This window comes from Trichomycterus rosablanca, chromosome 16 (assembly GCF_030014385.1).
Source record: "Trichomycterus rosablanca isolate fTriRos1 chromosome 16, fTriRos1.hap1, whole genome shotgun sequence".
In the NCBI taxonomy this organism is placed as follows: Eukaryota; Metazoa; Chordata; class Actinopteri; order Siluriformes; family Trichomycteridae; genus Trichomycterus; species Trichomycterus rosablanca.
Genome location: NC_086003.1, coordinates 30,616,528 through 30,633,602, shown reverse-complemented (window position 1 = coordinate 30,633,602; position 17,075 = coordinate 30,616,528). Strand labels below are relative to the sequence as shown.

The 17,075-nt window shown below is 44.6% G+C and overlaps 1 protein-coding gene across 1 annotated transcript in view; it reads left to right on the top strand.

The window, feature by feature from the left end:
* The first annotated feature begins 2,832 nt into the window (after window positions 1–2,832).
* LOC134330631 (inactive tyrosine-protein kinase PRAG1) overlaps window positions 2,833–17,075 on the top strand; it is a 39,963-nt gene continuing 25,720 nt past the window's right edge. Inside the window, exons 1-4 of the mRNA XM_063011833.1 lie at window positions 2,833–2,911; window positions 13,194–13,593; window positions 14,000–14,903; window positions 16,082–16,313. Of these exons, the coding sequence (XP_062867903.1) occupies window positions 13,327–13,593; window positions 14,000–14,903; window positions 16,082–16,313 (1,403 nt within the window). The 5' untranslated portion in view covers window positions 2,833–2,911; window positions 13,194–13,326. The remainder of the gene's footprint in view (window positions 2,912–13,193; window positions 13,594–13,999; window positions 14,904–16,081; window positions 16,314–17,075) is intronic.

Genomic DNA, 17,075 nt, shown 5'->3' with positions numbered 1-17,075 from the left:
GAGCTTTCCTGCTGTGCAAGAATAAAACCATCCAGACAAATGCTGCACAGGTGCCTCTACCCTTACACAGCGTTTGAAGACCCTGCCCACATATTTCGGTCATTCCCCCCCTGTCAGTTATGCCCAAATGGCGCCCAGCCAGCCGGTGGCAACACCGAGTTTCGAACCGAGGAGTTCAGAATCTCGGCGCTGGTGTGCTAGTGGAACATCCCACTGCGCCACCTGGGCGTCCAGACACATTTACTCTTATTACAATACAGTAACAGTTTCTCATTGTTCATGTTTGTACACTAAATGGACAAAAGTATTGGGACGCCCCTTCTAATGATTGAATTCATGTGTTGTAGCCACAACAGTTCTGACAGGTGTAATAAATCAATCATTGGAAGGAAACGACATGCTTCCGACAAGTAAAAGTTTAGGGAACAGTTTAGGGAAGGCTCTTTTCCATTCCAATATGACTCTGGTTGTTATAAAGGAACTCCAGTGTCCTGCACAGAGCCCTGACCTCAGCCCCCTCAATATCTTTGGGATGAACTGGAACATCAGCTGATCGATCAGCACCCAGACATACAAATGCTGTCATGTTTTGACCCACGGCGACCCTGAATAAGATAAATCAGTAGTAAAACAGACTGAATGAATAAATAAATAAATGAGTGTAGATTGTTAGTGGAGTGTATTTTCTGGACTGGTGTGTGTTATGGTAATAATACGGTGTAAATGTGAGGAGGAGGAGGAGATGGTGGAGGAGCGCTGCATGCTTTCTCTCTGACTTTCCCACGTCTTTGTGTCTCCTAAACATCACCAGACCTGCTCCGACACGTCCTTCATTTTTCTTCACACCGAGACCTCGCTGGTCTTCTCGGTACATTCCATCTCAACGTTTCACAACCTTCACAACGTTCATCTCTACAGCAGTGATGAAGATGTTAAGAGTGATGAGTGATTACAGTCAGATCAGAACACACTCGGGGCTCTTCAACAACACACAGTCCAACAGGAAACAAGCGTTTATTATTAAACATGGAGAGCAGTGTGTGACTCTCTGTACGTGATACTGCTCGCCGTGCGAATTCATCGCTGGCAGGTGAAAAGAAGCGGTCGGCTAATATACATGTCGAAGGCGGCGTGTGTAAGGTATGGTCCATCTCAGTCAGGGTCGGGGTCTGCAGCAGTAGAGAAAAATACTGGGGAATTAAATATGACTAGATCAGAAGAAAAAAGGAAAAATACAGAAATAGAATAAAAAAACATTAGTTTGTAGTTAAAGGTACATTAAAATAACACAGGTAAATAAATAAATGTACCAAATCATAGGTGGTGGTTCTGGACGTATTACGAGTAGAACCATTTCAAAAACACAATTATGCTTGGACAAGTTGAAAGTAAAAGAGAAAGAGGATGGCCAACAACCAGATGGATGGACATTATCAGAGGAACAATGAAGGAGTCATTAAGAAGCCTGAAGACCTGAAGAGTAGACATGAAAGTCTTTATAAACTTGTCGCTAAGAGACGGAATCTACTTGACGGCGCTTCATAAAAAAATAAATAGCAATACATCATATTATCATAATAAACCATTACATAAAGTCATGGCATCCGAAGCGACTTACAACTGTGACTGCAGTGCACGCAACTCAGAGTTCAGGGTCTTGCTAAAGGGCCCAACAGTGGCAACTTGGTACATGTAGGGCTTGAACCAACCACCTTCCGATGACTAGTCCAAATCACTTTTTATTGTCATGTCACATTAACACAGGTGTGAGAGGTGAGTGAAAATCTTGGGTGCATAGTCCCTCACAGTTTTAACACATTAAATACAAGATTAAATACACACAGTTGTTTACATAAATCTTACATAGAACTAGCACCATCTGTCCTGTATATACATGTAAAGCTATGAATGTACAGATATACAGCATTAAAGTATAATCTACTGTGAGTCCGTTCATGTAAATGTTTCAAGTATTATTCCGGCATATAACGTTTCAGTTTAGAATTAGAATAATTTTATAATGTCCAGATGTGCAGATATTGTACAGAATAAATTACGTGTATCAAGTCAGATTTATTTATAGTGCTTTTTACAATGAACATTGTCTCAAATCAACTTACAGAATCCAGGACCAACAGACCAAAAACCTTCTGTTAGTCCAGGACTTTAACTTCTGAGCTTTTTTATAGTCATTTTTTACTTACTGAGTTTAAGGTTTGTATTGTGCTCACTGGAAATAAGATTACTGGAATGTTCCAGACAGGTGAACCTGAGGTAAAGCATTGCAGGGTGTAAGAGGGTAGTTAGCTGGTTATGTTTTAACTAAACACATGGTTGTGTGCTGGTTGTCTGGGGTGTGGTGTTTACATAAAGCAGCTAATCAGATAACTGTAGAAATCTCTTCAGATTAAACACACTCACTGTTCCTCACGGTTCCTCCCAACTAATAAACAATGCCAGTAAGTGGATTTGCAACTCTTAAGAGCTCCAATGTGAAAATGAGTGAGCCAGAGTAAGTGAAATGATTCGGGTAGGCTTCGGACCCACCGCGATCCATTGTTTGGAGTTTGATCGCTAGCACTGTACTAGTCACCTTGCAAACCTGCAAACCTGTTCAGTGCTTTAATCTGGCAACCCGCCCCCCCCTGCTGACGGTCTGGCCACACCCCGTCCTGTCTGGCCCCGCCCATCGCTGTGGCTCCGCGTTGCTTCAGTCTGGCTGAATCCGCGAGCCTGGAACATCAAAGCGCTGCAGCGGTGCGGGGTGTCCGCGTGCTGCACAGCCTCTCCCGCCGTAACCCGTCGCGTGCGCGCTCTGAGGAGCCGTTGGTGATTTAAACTGGATTCAAATTCTAACGGAAATAACGGTCAAAACAGCGTCGCGGTGAGAGCGGAGCCGACTTTACCTCAGGTAAGATCAGTCAGTCTGATATTTATGATGATAAAACGCTGTAAACCGGGTAAAATATCACAGGACGATCACATTTCATCACATCTGATTATTGATCCAGTCCGGTTTTATTACAGTTTAACATCTAATCACGATTCATTTTGATTTATTGAAGTTGAACCGCAGAACCAGAAGCTCAGGACATGAAACCCGTTCAGTCTGGGTAGCAACAACATTAGGGAAGTGTCCCTCACTCCATACATTATTAATACCTCATATAAGGGCTGTTTATAGGAAATCAATCCTGTACATCTAGGGTAAAGAGGGTACATGGGGCATTATGTTCCAGCACATGTAGTGCACTTGCACCAGGAGGGGCTCCATATTTACCCCAGTGCACTGTGGGATGGACTGATTCAGACCCACTTGTACAGGAAGTCTGGACCTGAATCCCAAATAGTTCCACATTGTACCCCAGAGTGCACCATGCAGGCTGCTGGAGGGGGGCAGTTAGTGTTTAGTGTTTATACCTGATAAAAGAAGAACCCCAAAATCCAAACACCTCTCAGTCAGCCATGTAGTTTACCACTGACAGTGTTTTACCCTCAAAATTACCTGCAGGACATGAGTTCTAATCATCATGTGGATATAATTTCACTCTGTGTAGAACCAGGAAACAGTGAAACTCACATCACACCCCTGATAAAGAACCATATAGAGAGAGCAGGGAACTAAACACCAGCCCCGCTTCCTACTGAACAATAGTGCACTACACCGGGTGAAGGAACCAACATTATCCACCCTGTACTGCCCACTGGAGCAAGATGTTAGGAAGGGAATCCCAAACAGCTTCTCCCTGGACTGTGTGGGGTATAGAAGCTGCTGGTGTTTGGGCAGCATGGTGGCACAGCAGGTAGTATTAGAGCCAGACAGCTTCACCTCATTGTCTTTAAGGAGTTTGACATGTTGCCATATGAGCAGGACTTTACCTGTAAAGGTAACCAGCAGGATTATTCCATCATGGGAGCCTCTTTCCTCACAGTACAACAGGTGAATCATTACCTGCTATTGATAATAGTGCATGTACAGAGAACTCAGAACCAAACCTCACATGGTTCCTCACGGATCATATACAGCACCGTAAAGGTTCTGAGCAGACTATATTGATTTAATACTATAGATTTTTAGAGTAGACCACATTTATCTGATAGTGTGTGTGTGTGTAGCTTCATCATGTTTCTACAGTTCCTGAGTTTAGTTCCTGATTTGAGTTCCTGCTCTGAGTTCCCACTGCTGGGCAGGAACTGTGACTCACGCTGAGTAACTGCTGCTCTCAGTGTGCTGGTGGTCTCCGGTTAAACCCAGATTTAGTTCCTCTTTTGATTCTCAGCGTTCTATATATCCCATAATACTCATCACAAACAGACTGAATAAACATAATCCTGATATTAAACTGTTTTATTATACAATATAAAATCATGTAATACATTTAAAAGGGAAGACTTAATGTGGATTTGGACTTAGTACGTAGATGTTAGTAGCTCTTAGTGGATCTTATTAGATCTTAGTTGATGTTAGTAGATCTTAGTGGATCTTATTAGATCTTAGTTGATGTTAGTAGATCTTTGTGGAGTTTAGTGAATGTTATGTCATTGGATGGTAGTACATATTTGTAGATGTGATAGGATGTTATTAGATGTTAGTAGATGTGATGGTAGATGTGATGGTAGATGTTAGTAGATGTGATGTTAGATGTTAGTAGATGTGATGGTAGATGGTGGTGTCGGTGAGGTAGAAGCTCTGTGAGATGGTGGTAGATGTTAGTAGATGTGATGGTAGATGTGATGGTAGATGGTGGTGTTGGTGAAGTAAAAGCTCTGTGTGATGGTGGTAGATGTTACTGAATAGATAGATACTTTATTGATCCCGAAGGAAATTAGAGGACTACTAACATTAACTGAATGTTAGTAGATGTGATGGTAGTTGGTGGTGTTGGTGAGGTAAAAGCTCTGTGAGATGGTGGTAGATGTTAGTAGATGTGATGGTAGATGTGATGGTAGTTGGTGGTGTTGGTGAGGTAAAAGCTCTGTGAGATGGTGGTAGATGTTAGTAGATGTGATGGTAGATGTGATGGTAGTTGGTAGATGTGATGGTAGATGTTAGTAGATGTGATGGTAGATGTTAGTAGATGTTAGTAGATGTAATGGTAGACGGTGGTGTTGGTGAGGTAAAAGCTCTGTGATATGGTGGTAGATGTTAGTAGATGTGATGGTAGATGTGATGGTAGTTGGTAGATGTGATGGTAGATGTTAGTAGATGTGATGGTAGATGTTAGTAGATGTTAGTAGATGTAATGGTAGACGGTGGTGTTGGTGAGGTAAAAGCTCTGTGAGATGGTGGTAGATGTTAGTAGATGTGATGGTAGATGTGATGGTAGTTGGTAGATGTGATGGTAGATGTTAGTAGATGTGATGGTAGATGTTAGTAGATGTTAGTAGATGTAATGGTAGACGGTGGTGTTGGTGAGGTAAAAGCTCTGTGATATGGTGGTAGATGTTAGTAGATGTGATGGTAGATGTGATGGTGGTGTCGGTGAGGTAAAAGCTCTGCGAGATGGTGGTAGATGTTGGATGTTAGTAGATGTGATGGTAGATGTTAGTAGATGGTGGTGTTGGTGAGGTAGGTGAGGTAGAAGCTCTGTGAGATGGTGGTAGATGTTAGTAGATGTTGGATGTTAGTAGATGTTAGTAGATGTGATGGTAGATGGTGGTGTTGGTGAGGTAGGTGAGGTAGAAGCTCTGTGAGATGGTGGTAGATGTTAGTAGATGTTGGATGTTAGTAGATGTGATGGTAGATGTTAGTAGATGTGATGGTAGATGGTGGTGTTGGTGAGGTAGGTGAGGTAGAAGCTCTGTGAGATGGTGGTAGATGTTAGTAGATGTTGGATGTTAGTAGATGTGATGGTAGATGGTGGTGTTGGTGAGGTAGGTGAGGTAGAAGCTCTGTGAGATGGTGGTAGATGTTGGATGTTAGTAGATGTGATGGAAGATGTTAGTAGATGTGATGGTAGATGTTAGTAGATGTGATGGTAGATGGTGGTGTTGGTGAGGTAGATGAGGTAGAAGCTCTGTGAGATGGTGGTAGATGTTAGTAGATGTTGGATGTTAGTAGATGTGATGGTAGATGGTGGTGTTGGTGAGGTAGGTGAGGTAGGTGAGGTAGAAGCTCTGTGAGATGGTGGTAGATGTTAGTAGATGTTGGATGTTAGTAGATGTTAGTAGATGTGATGGAAGATGTTAGTAGATGTGATGGTAGATGTTAGTAGATGTGATGGTAGATGGTGGTGTTGGTGAGGTAGATGAGGTAGAAGCTCTGTGAGATGGTGGTAGATGTTAGTAGATGTTGGATGTTAGTAGATGTGATGGTAGATGGTGGTGTTGGTGAGGTAGGTAGAAGCTCTGTGAGATGGTGGTAGATGTTAGTAGATGTTGGATGTTAGTAGATGTGATGGTAGATGTTAGTAGATGTGATGGTAGATGTTATTAGATGTGGTGGTAGATGTTAGTAGATGTTGGATGTTAGTAGATGTGATGGAAGATGTTAGTAGATGTGATGGTAGATGTTAGTAGATGTGATGGTAGATGGTGGTGTTGGTGAGGTAGATGAGGTAGAAGCTCTGTGAGATGGTGGTAGATGTTAGTAGATGTTGGATGTTAGTAGATGTGATGGTAGATGGTGGTGTAGGTGAGGTAGGTAGAAGCTCTGTGAGATGGTGGTAGATGTTAGTAGATGTTGGATGTTAGTAGATGTGATGGTAGATGGTGGTGTTGGTGAGGTAGGTAGAAGCTCTGTGAGATGAATGGATGATGAATTCCTGGTAGATGATTCAGAGCTCACTCACGCAGGTCCTCATATTTCTGTCAGCGTCTCTTTTCTGCTCTTCACTTACACAAACATCCCCAGAGCCATACAGAAGTGTTTAAACAGCACAGCAGCTCTCACAGTGTTACACCATTAATTACAGCTATAATAATAGCATCCACGCTAAGCTACACGTACAACAACAGATCGACCATGCGCTTTAATGCTAACATGAGGCACAAACCTGATTTGGTGAGGTGACCAGGCAGCTTGGACCACACTGATTGTCCACAGTACACCCGGCAAGCCACTTCCTGTGAATAAGCCGTTGCCATGGAAACCACATACAATTAGCACTTTAGAATGGGCATGCTAATAGAGCTAAACAGCGAGCGCCTAGCTTCTTAGCGGCTCTGGTTTCAGAAGTACTTTAAAGTTTTAAATTAAACCAACAAACAACAGAAACGTCGTTCTAATTATTTAACCCACCGAGAAACATGAAACTGTTTAAAAGGGTTACAGAGAGGAGTGTGTTTACTGGGGAAGAACTTTTTGCTGTTTATCAACTGATTTATCCTGATCAGGGTTGCGGTGGGACCTGTTCCATTGGGGGCAAGACAGGAATACCCCGGACAGGATGCCAACAGCTGCACCACCTGAGCGCTTTACATTTACGTTTACGTTTGCTGCCCTTAGCAGACACTTTTATAAAGCAATGTACAATTCTGACCATACACAATACAAGCAATTGAGGATTAAGGGCCTTGCTCAGGGGCCCAACAGTGGCAACTTGGCACATGAGGGGTTAAACCAGCAACCTTCTAATCACTGGTCCTGGACCTTAACAGCTGAGCTCCCGCTGCCTTAACCCAGACATGTCCAAGTTTCTGATGAGTCACATGGAGCTCTGCAGAAACACATCACCATTTTCTGACCAATCAGAATCAAGGATTAAATAGCATCATGGTATTTATAAAGCTTGCTTGACTGAGGACAGTGTCATCCATATTCCAGCAGGTCTAATTTATGGCAGATCTGCATCTTGCTGGTTCTTTAAACTGAGCATCCAGAGAAATGGGCTTTACATGTAAGAGCACAGTTTGTGTTTTTGACCCCTGACCTCACTGAATGATTCTGATTCTGTTTCATGAGGGATCAGGACCAACATCCGTCTCATCTTCTCCTGCTCACATGATGGATTTAAATCACGACAGCAGCAGCCCAGTGACGATCTGATCAAACTGCAGTGATTCAGAAACCAGTGAGCTGGTGGACGTTCCTGCTCAGGACAGAGTTACCTGAATGATACTGGATCCTCTCAGTGAAGAGTGTGAGGATGAAGCTGGAACTAAGAGACATGTGGAAGCATGTGGAGATGGATAGAGACGTGTTGAAGGCATGTTGAGGCGTGTGGAGACATGTTGAGATTTGTGGAGATGTGTTGAGACATGCGGAGACAGGTAGAGGCGTGTTAAGGTGTGTGGAGACGTGTGGAGACATGTTGTATTGAGTCGTATTGAGATTTGTGGAGATGTTGAGATGTGTTGAGACATGTGTAGACAGGTAGAGGCGTGTTAAGGTGTGTGGAGACGTATGAAGGCGTGTGGAGACGAGTAGAGACGTGTTAAGGCGTGTGGAGACCCGTGGAAGCATGTGGAGACATGTTGAGTTGTATTGAGACATGTTGAGATGAGTGGAGACAGGTAGAGGCGTGTTAAGGTGTGTGGAGACGTGTTGAGGCGTGTGGAGCTTTGTGGAGACATGTAGGACTCCAGTTCTTCAAATGTAAATTCAGGTCATGTGGAACAGCACTGACACTCAGTACAGCCTGCTCATGAGTTAGCTACGGCTTTAACATGCAAAAACTACCAACTGTCAGCAGCTTGTTTACTTTCTTTGTGTGTGTGTGTGTGTGTGTGTGTGTGTGTGTGTGTGGAATGGGTGGAGTCATCAGTCTGAATGGACTTCCTGTGATGAAACTCAGGGGGACGAAGATGAAGGTGTGTGTTGTGAGAGCTGTAGCAGTAACAGAGATCCGCCTGCATTCCTCTGTTTTAGTCTGAGGAACAACTTTGATTAATTAAATGTCATTAATAATGATTGATGTTGAATTCAGTGTTCTGGCTGCGTCTTTGATTAGCATGTTCACCCTCATCTCGTAATGAGCTGTTAGTGACTGAGTTCTCAGTTCTGGATTTTTGTGACCCCGTGTGACCCCACCATCACTGCCCTCATCAGATGGGTGTGTGTTTTTTTATCAGTGTCCTTTATAACGAGTAAAAGCTGGTTGTCAGGAGGTTCATGTTGCTGTGTGGTGTTATTCTGAGCACTTGTTCGGACCTATGATTGGGGGCGGAGCTGGGCGAGGTTCTCAGTCAGTGCAGGACTGTCCCAGGTTTGATAGAGAACAGAAGTACAGCAGCAGTGAGGATGTGAGCGTTCTCTCACAGCAGGGTGTGTTTACAAGTGTAGAGCTGAGCGAGTGTGTGAGAGACAAGGTCAGACGCCGTTATGGTGTGCAACTCACCATGGTGCGATTCCCTCCTCCCTGCAACAACCCCCCCCCCCCCAAAAAAAAAAAAAAAAAAAAAAAAAACCCACATACAGTGTATCACAAAAGTGAGTACACCCCTCACATTTCTGCAGATATTTAAGTATATCTTTTCATGGGACAACACTGACAAAATGACACTTTGACACAATGAAAAGTAGTCTGTGTGCAGCTTATATAACAGTGTAAATTTATTCTTCCCTCAAAATAACTCAATATACAGCCATTAATGTCTAAACCACCGGCAACAAAAGTGAGTACACCCCTTAGTGAAAGTTCCTGAAGTGTCAATATTTTGTGTGGCCACCATTATTTTCCAGAACTGCCTTAACTCTCCTGGGCATGGAGTTTACCAGAGCTTCACAGGTTGCCACTGGAATGCTTTTCCACTCCTCCATGATGACATCACGGAGCTGGCGGATATTCGAGACTTTGCGCTCCTCCACCTTCCGCTTGAGGACGCCCCAAAGATAGTTTTTATCTAATAGTTTAGGTCTGGAGACATGCTTGGCCAGTCCATCACCTTTACCCTCAGCCTCTTCAATAAAGCAGTGGTCGTCTTAGAGGTGTGTTTGGGGTCATTATCATGCTGGAACACTGCCCTGCGACCCAGTTTCCGGAGGGAGGGGATCATGCTCTGCTTCAGTATTTCACAGTACATATTGGAGTTCATGTGTCCCTCAATGAAATGTAACTCCCCAACACCTGCTGCACTCATGCAGCCCCAGACCATGGCATTCCCACCACCATGCTTGACTGTAGGCATGACACACTTATCTTTGTACTCCTCACCTGATTGCCGCCACACATGCTTGAGACCATCTGAACCAAACAAATTAAACTTGGTCTCATCAGACCATAGGACATGGTTCCAGTAATCCATGTCCTTTGTTGACATGTCTTCAGCAAACTGTTTGCGGGCTTTCTTGTGTAGAGACTTCAGAAGAGGCTTCCTTCTGGGGTGACAGCCATGCAGACCAATTTGATGTAGTGTGCGGCGTATGGTCTGAGCACTGACAGGCTGACCCCCCACCTTTTCAATCTCTGCAGCAATGCTGACAGCACTCCTGCGCCTATCTTTCAAAGACAGCAGTTGGATGTGATGCTGAGCACGTGCACTCAGCTTCTTTGGACGACCAACGCGAGGTCTGTTCTGAGTGGACCCTGCTCTTTTAAAACGCTGGATGATCTTGGCCACTGTGCTGCAGCTCAGTTTCAGGGTGTTGGCAATCTTCTTGTAGCCTTGGCCATCTTCATATAGCGCAACAATTCGTCTTTTAAGATCCTCAGAGAGTTCTTTGCCATGAGGTGCCATGTTGGAACTTTCAGTGACCAGTATGAGAGAGTGTGAGAGCTGTACTACTAAATTGAACACACCTGCTCCCTATGCACACCTGAGACCTAGTAACACTAACAAATCACATGACATTTTGGAGGGAAAATGACAAGCAGTGCTCAATTTGGACATTTAGGGGTGTAGTCTCTTAGGGGTGTACTCACTTTTGTTGCCGGTTGTTTAGACATTAATGGCTGTATATTGAGTTATTTTGAGGGAAGAATAAATTTACGCTGTTATATAAGCTGCACACAGACTACTTTTCATTGTGTCAAAGTGTCATTTTGTCAGTGTTGTCCCATGAAAAGATATACTTAAATATCTGCAGAAATGTGAGGGGTGTACTCACTTTTGTGATACACTGTACATTCCTAACATTCCAGCTTTCTCCAACCAGGACCCATCATTCATCACCCACTACTATTATCTGATCTCTCAAGTAAAGCTCGTCTCATAACCGTCCCGGTCCTCACTAATACATCTGACGTGTGTGTGTGTGTGTGTGTGTGTGTGTGTGTGTGTGTGTGTGTGTGTGTGTGTGTGTGTGTGTGTGTGTGAGAGGGTGTGAGAGGGTGCACTGCCTGCTGCTGTCTTATGTTGTTATTATTATTATCACTATTATTTTATTATAATTATTGAAATGTAAATGTCTGGAATGTTAAGTGCCCCAACACAGATGTTCCAGTACAGATGTTTAACAGCAGCACTATCATGTGTTTACGTGTTGCTCTGGAACTGTGAGGGTGTGTTTCTTTATTAGCTCTGTATTACACATGTTTTATCAACCTGCAGATCCTGCTAATCATTAACCCAGCACACACACACACACACACCACACACACACACACACACACACACACACACACAACAAGTAACCTGAAGTATTTTGGTTCCTCTCAAGGTTTCTTCTGTCATTTTAAGGACGTTTTTTATGATACAGTGGGAACCTAGTAGGTAGAGCTTAATGCTATCAATCAGGAGATTATCGGTTCAAATCCAGGCTCTGGTATGCAGGCCCTTGAGCAAGGCCCTTAACCCTGTCTGCTCCAGGGGCGCCGTACAACAACTGACCCTGCGCTCTGACCCCAACTTCCTAACAAACTGGGATACATGGGAAAAGAATTTCATCGTACTGCACACGTGTAGACGTATATAAATGACATGTAAATGTGTTCTTCTTCTTCATTCTTCCTGCCACTCTCGCCCTCAGCTGCTCAGCAGGGGTTCATGGGGTTTTTGGTTTGTCAGTCCTGGACTCTGTAAAGTTGCTTTGAGACCATGTCTATTCAAAAAGACACATATAAATACATTTTTACTGTAACTAAAAGGCAACAGAAATGTTCAGGTGTCACAGAGTCGCTGGAAATGAAGCTGCTGTGGCGTCTGAAGAAGAGCTGCAGCAGCGCTACACAACACATTCCTCCCTCATTCACACCACACGAACACATTCAGCATCCCCACGTTACCTGATCATACACAACAGCATTCAGGCGGTGTCCCAAATCCCTCCGAAATCCTGTTAGTGCTTTAATCTGCTCATTACTGCTCAAATCACGCTCACTTCAACTACAGGACTGATATTATTTCTGTGTTGAGCCCCAGCTGTAGATAAAATACGATATAGATTTAACTTGTACGTCTGCTGCTCTTAAGAAGATCAAACTTGAGAAATGCATTTCAGTGTTAGATTATACACCGATCAGTCATAACATTAAAACCACCTCCTTGTTTCTACACTCACTGTCCATGTTATCAGCTCCACTTACCATATAGAAGCACTTTGTAGTTCTACAATTACTGACTGTAGTCCATCTGTTTCTCTACATGCTTTGTTACCCCCTTTCATCCTGTTCTTCAATGGTCAGGACCCCCACAGAGCAGGTATTATTTAGGTGGTGGATGATTCTCAGTCCAGCAGTGACAGTGAGGTGTTTAAAAACTCCAGCAGCGCTGCTGTGTCTGATCCACTCATACCAGCACAACACACACTAACACACCACCACCATGTCAGTGTCACTGCAGTGCTGAGAATCATCCACCACCTAAATAATACCTGCTCTGTGGTGGTCCTGACCATTGAAGAACAGCATGAAAGGGGGTAACAAAGCATGTAGAGAAACAGATGGACTACAGTCAGTAATTGTAGAACTACAAAGTGCTTCTATATGGTAAGTGGAGCTGATAACATGGACAGTGAGTGTACAAACAAGGAGGTGGTTTTAATGTTATGGCTGATCGGTGTAGGTGCAGTAACTCCAATTCTGTAAACTCAGAGTCAGGTTGGAGCTTCAGGTAAGGAGACCAGAATAAAGATCACCTTCATCTGCTGTAGTTTAAGCACATTGTTGATCTAGAAGTTGATTTTTGACTGGATGGTACACAAGTTGCCGTACTGATTCCCAAAAAAGTGCCAATATTTTGGAGATTGTTTTGGTGTGACGGCTCCGTGTCTGGAGGTGTCTGCTGTTGATGATGCTGATTCTATCACTTGTTAGAACAGTTTATTCTTCAGTGATTTAACGTTCCACTGATTTTACATCTCGATCTCCTCTCAGGGTTCTTCAGAGGTCCATCGCTGAGGTCTCCAATGCACCCTGACCCATCAGCCCCCTCTCTGCCTCACTGGCACCACCCGGGCGTGACCTGTACTCTCACTCCGCTCGGGCAGCGAGTTTAAACTCTTCTAAGATGTCAGTGTGTGGCGAGTTTGCCGAGCACGTGTGGAAACCTGGATCCTGTAAGAACTGCTTTCACCCGCGCAGCGCTCACGCTAACGCCCGCGCTAACGTCAGCGCTAACACCAGAGCCCGGAGGAGCACGTGTGCCGAGGAAGAGGAGGATGAAAGTGCATCTTCACCTTCACCCTACAGCAAACCCACCATCGCCGTCAAACCCACCATGATGAACCCGGGCGCCGCCGAGACGCCACCTGATCTCAACATGAACACGCAGCAGGTAACTGAGAGGAAGTGACATCACTGTATTTTACCATCTAATAATCATTTAGGTACTGAGTCAGTGAGTCAGTGATTCAGTTCATTTGTGCTTTATGGAATCAGAAGGGTTCATGGAGTCAAGTAGGACTTACTGAGTCAGTGATTTAGTGAGTCATTTAGAAATGAACTGAGTGATTTAGTGAGTCAGTGATTCATTGAGTGAGTTTGTGGTTCGTACAGCCAGTGGTTCACTAAGTTGAGTGAGTCATTTGGGTGAGTGAGTCATTTGGTTAAATCAGTCAGTTGTTCATTATGTCAGTGAGTTAGTGAGTCAGCTGCATGATGCTCTAACACTGAACTAAACGTGTTTTGGTGGATTAAGTGTAAATAAAAAAACTGCTCTGTTCGATGTTTTTGGGTTACAGGGGGCTCGTGGTCGGCCGATGGGGCTGAAGAACATTTTGGACGTGTCTCCTCTGTACGTGGAGGGTTCTGGCTGCAGTACGGTGCTGAAGGAGACCACGGTGCAGAACGGTGTTTCCCCAAAGCTGGATTATTTAAGCCGTGTTCCTCTCTCGCCTAACGGCTTTATTAAACCCACACCCTCACTCAGCACCGTGTTTATTACTCAGGAGGAGTCTCGCAATCCTAACGGACTAAAGGAGAACCTCAACAGCGCCCCCTACAGGCCCAAGAGCACTTACATCACCTCCTGTGATTCTCCTCTTCATAACCATAAACATGCCGGAACCGTAGAGGTGAAGGTAAACGGGGGACCCACCGAGACACGCAGCGTCACCCCGTCTACCCCCGACTCTCAGGTCAACGCCAGCCTGTCCGATTTATTCTTACACCCAGGAAGCACAGACTCACTGACCGGACCGGAGACGCTCCACCCCGAGCCCATCTACGCCGAGAGCGCTAAACGTAAAACCCGGCGTAACGCCGAAGCCGAGGTCAGCGACGACTCCGAGGGTCACAGGACCATGATAACCGTCATGGCCGCTCACACCGAGGAGAACAACCGCACCTTCTACCTCAGCAGCCCCGATTCGGCCGTCAGCACCCAGTGGCTCCGATTCAGCCCCACCACCCCCGACGACCCCGCCCGCCCTGCGTTCAGCTGGCCTGCGTCTCCTGTCGCCATGGAAAACACCCCGTCCGCCCAGCCCGAATCCAGAACGAGTCCGCCCGTCCCTCCCAAAAGGACCTCACGTTCCCCCAAACTCGGCACATCCAGCCTGTCGCCGCTTACTCTTCCTGAACTCAACTTCAATGTGACTCCGCCCTCGAAACTGTCGCAGGGCGACGCCCACTCCTCCTGCCCAGGTAACAGAGTGATAATACATGAAATATATTCAGGATTTAATCAGAAACGATTACAGCTGCTGTCACCCAATATTTATACTTTTATACTGTAATCACATCGGTACATGTGTGAACAACCTGGGAAGCATTCAGTTCAACACTGAGTGGTGTGAAAAAGTAATTGCTCCCTTTATTAGTTTACGTTAGTCACATGGAACGATTCCAGATCATTAAACAATACATGCAGCCTGGAAGGAGCTCAAAGCTATTTTTTAAAGCCGGAGGTCTCCACTGAACCATCGTAAGAGCCGCCATTTCCAAATAGAAGAAACTTAAAGCATGCAAATCTACCCAGGAGTGGCTTGACTCCACAGTACCTAGCAAAAATGAGATACTGGTAAACATGAACACCCGGATGATCCCCGAAACCTTTTGAGATTGTTGAGATGTTTTATAGACAGAGCAGTCAGCACTGAACGTTTGTGGACAAGATTTAACAAACTAAATAATATGTGGTGAGACGTAAACCCGGTGTTTCAGAATAAGAGCACAGTAGCAACAGTGAAACACGGTGGTGGTAGTATGATAGTGTGGAGGTGCTGTAGAGGAATTGAATTGAACTCTGTATTAGAAGATTTTTAAAGAGAATGTGTGATCATGTGTCCATGAGCTGAGGTGTAGAGTGGGTTTGTACAAGGGAAGGTTTCAGAGCGGCCCAGTAAAGTCCTGACTGGATCCAGTGGAGACACTGTGACCTGGTGGGACCTGATCTGATGAAGCAGAGTGGAGCTCAGATTCCTCCAGAGTGACGTGAAGGATTCAGATCAGATTATTGGAGGTGTTTAGATCAGTCAGAGTCAATACTGATTATTAAGAAGGTATTTACTTTCTAAACGTGGGTGATATGGGTGTTGAATAACTTTATCCTGCAAATGAATGACCAGATATTTTATAAAGTGTGTTTACTGGGATTCTCTCCGTCATGTGTTTAAAATCTTTTAGTGTAACATTTATGCAGTAACAAGATGATCAGAGGGGGTCGTTTTATTATTATTGATGAAGAACCAATAAAACAACACAAAATATAAAATAAACAGGAATTTAGAGAAGAAAAGAGAGAAAATTTATAACGAATAAAAATTCCAGCAGCAGCTTGAGAACATTAGATGAAGGTTCATGAGGATTTTCTGTTACTGTAGTGCTGAACTCGTGGAGTGTGGAGAGGATCGAGGAGGAGAAGAATGGAGGAGAGAGAGAACGCACCGATAAGTACAACTCCACGCCTGGCACCGAGCACGCAAACAACAGTGGCAGTCAGAAGCAAGCGGGCGTTAAGACTGGCATCATAACGGGCAAAGCCAGCACCGAGTCGACAGATTCCAGCAGCAGTGAACCCAGACCTCCTCTACCACCTCCCAAAAAACAGCACAGGTAAGATTTACCTCTACACAACGTTCATGTACTGATGAGTGTAAAAGATTTACTCTGTTCCACAGCTCATTTATCACCTGTTATCACCACATTACCATCACCTGTTAGCATCACACTCACTGATCTATCAGTAATGAATAAACCGCTCTGTAAGAGTTATTATTTATTAATGAAATGTCGCCTTTAATTAGTGTGAACACAGAGTCTCATCACACACACACACACACTGACACGGTGATTAAGCAGAACTGTAGCGGCTCCAGCTGTGTGGAGATTGAACATGACTGCTGGGATATACTGTTAGTTCACATGTACCGAACATCATCACTCACTGTACAGAGACACCAGGAGTAAAATATCACAGTCAGTGATGATGATGATGAGGAGGAGGAGGAGATGGAGGTGTTGGGGTGTGTATCTGCTCCGGAACCAGCTGATTGGTGTTCCACAGGTTCTGCTACTGGTTTTTTTCTACTCTGGACGTCGTTTATGGCGCATTTACAGATTTTAGGAGCAGAAACCCCCTGATGAGCAGCCCGGGGCGACGGCTGACACGATGTAAAGTAAATGTGCAGCAGGACTGTTTATATCACTCACTAGGTGATAAAGAGTCGATGATCAGATGATCTGATGATCTGAGTGCAGCGTGTACACCGGTAACCCCCACCCCCATATTTGGACTGGGTTTCGTTGTTTACATTGAGACAAAGCTGGAAACCCCCCCCCTTACACACACACACACACACACACTCTGTATCAGTC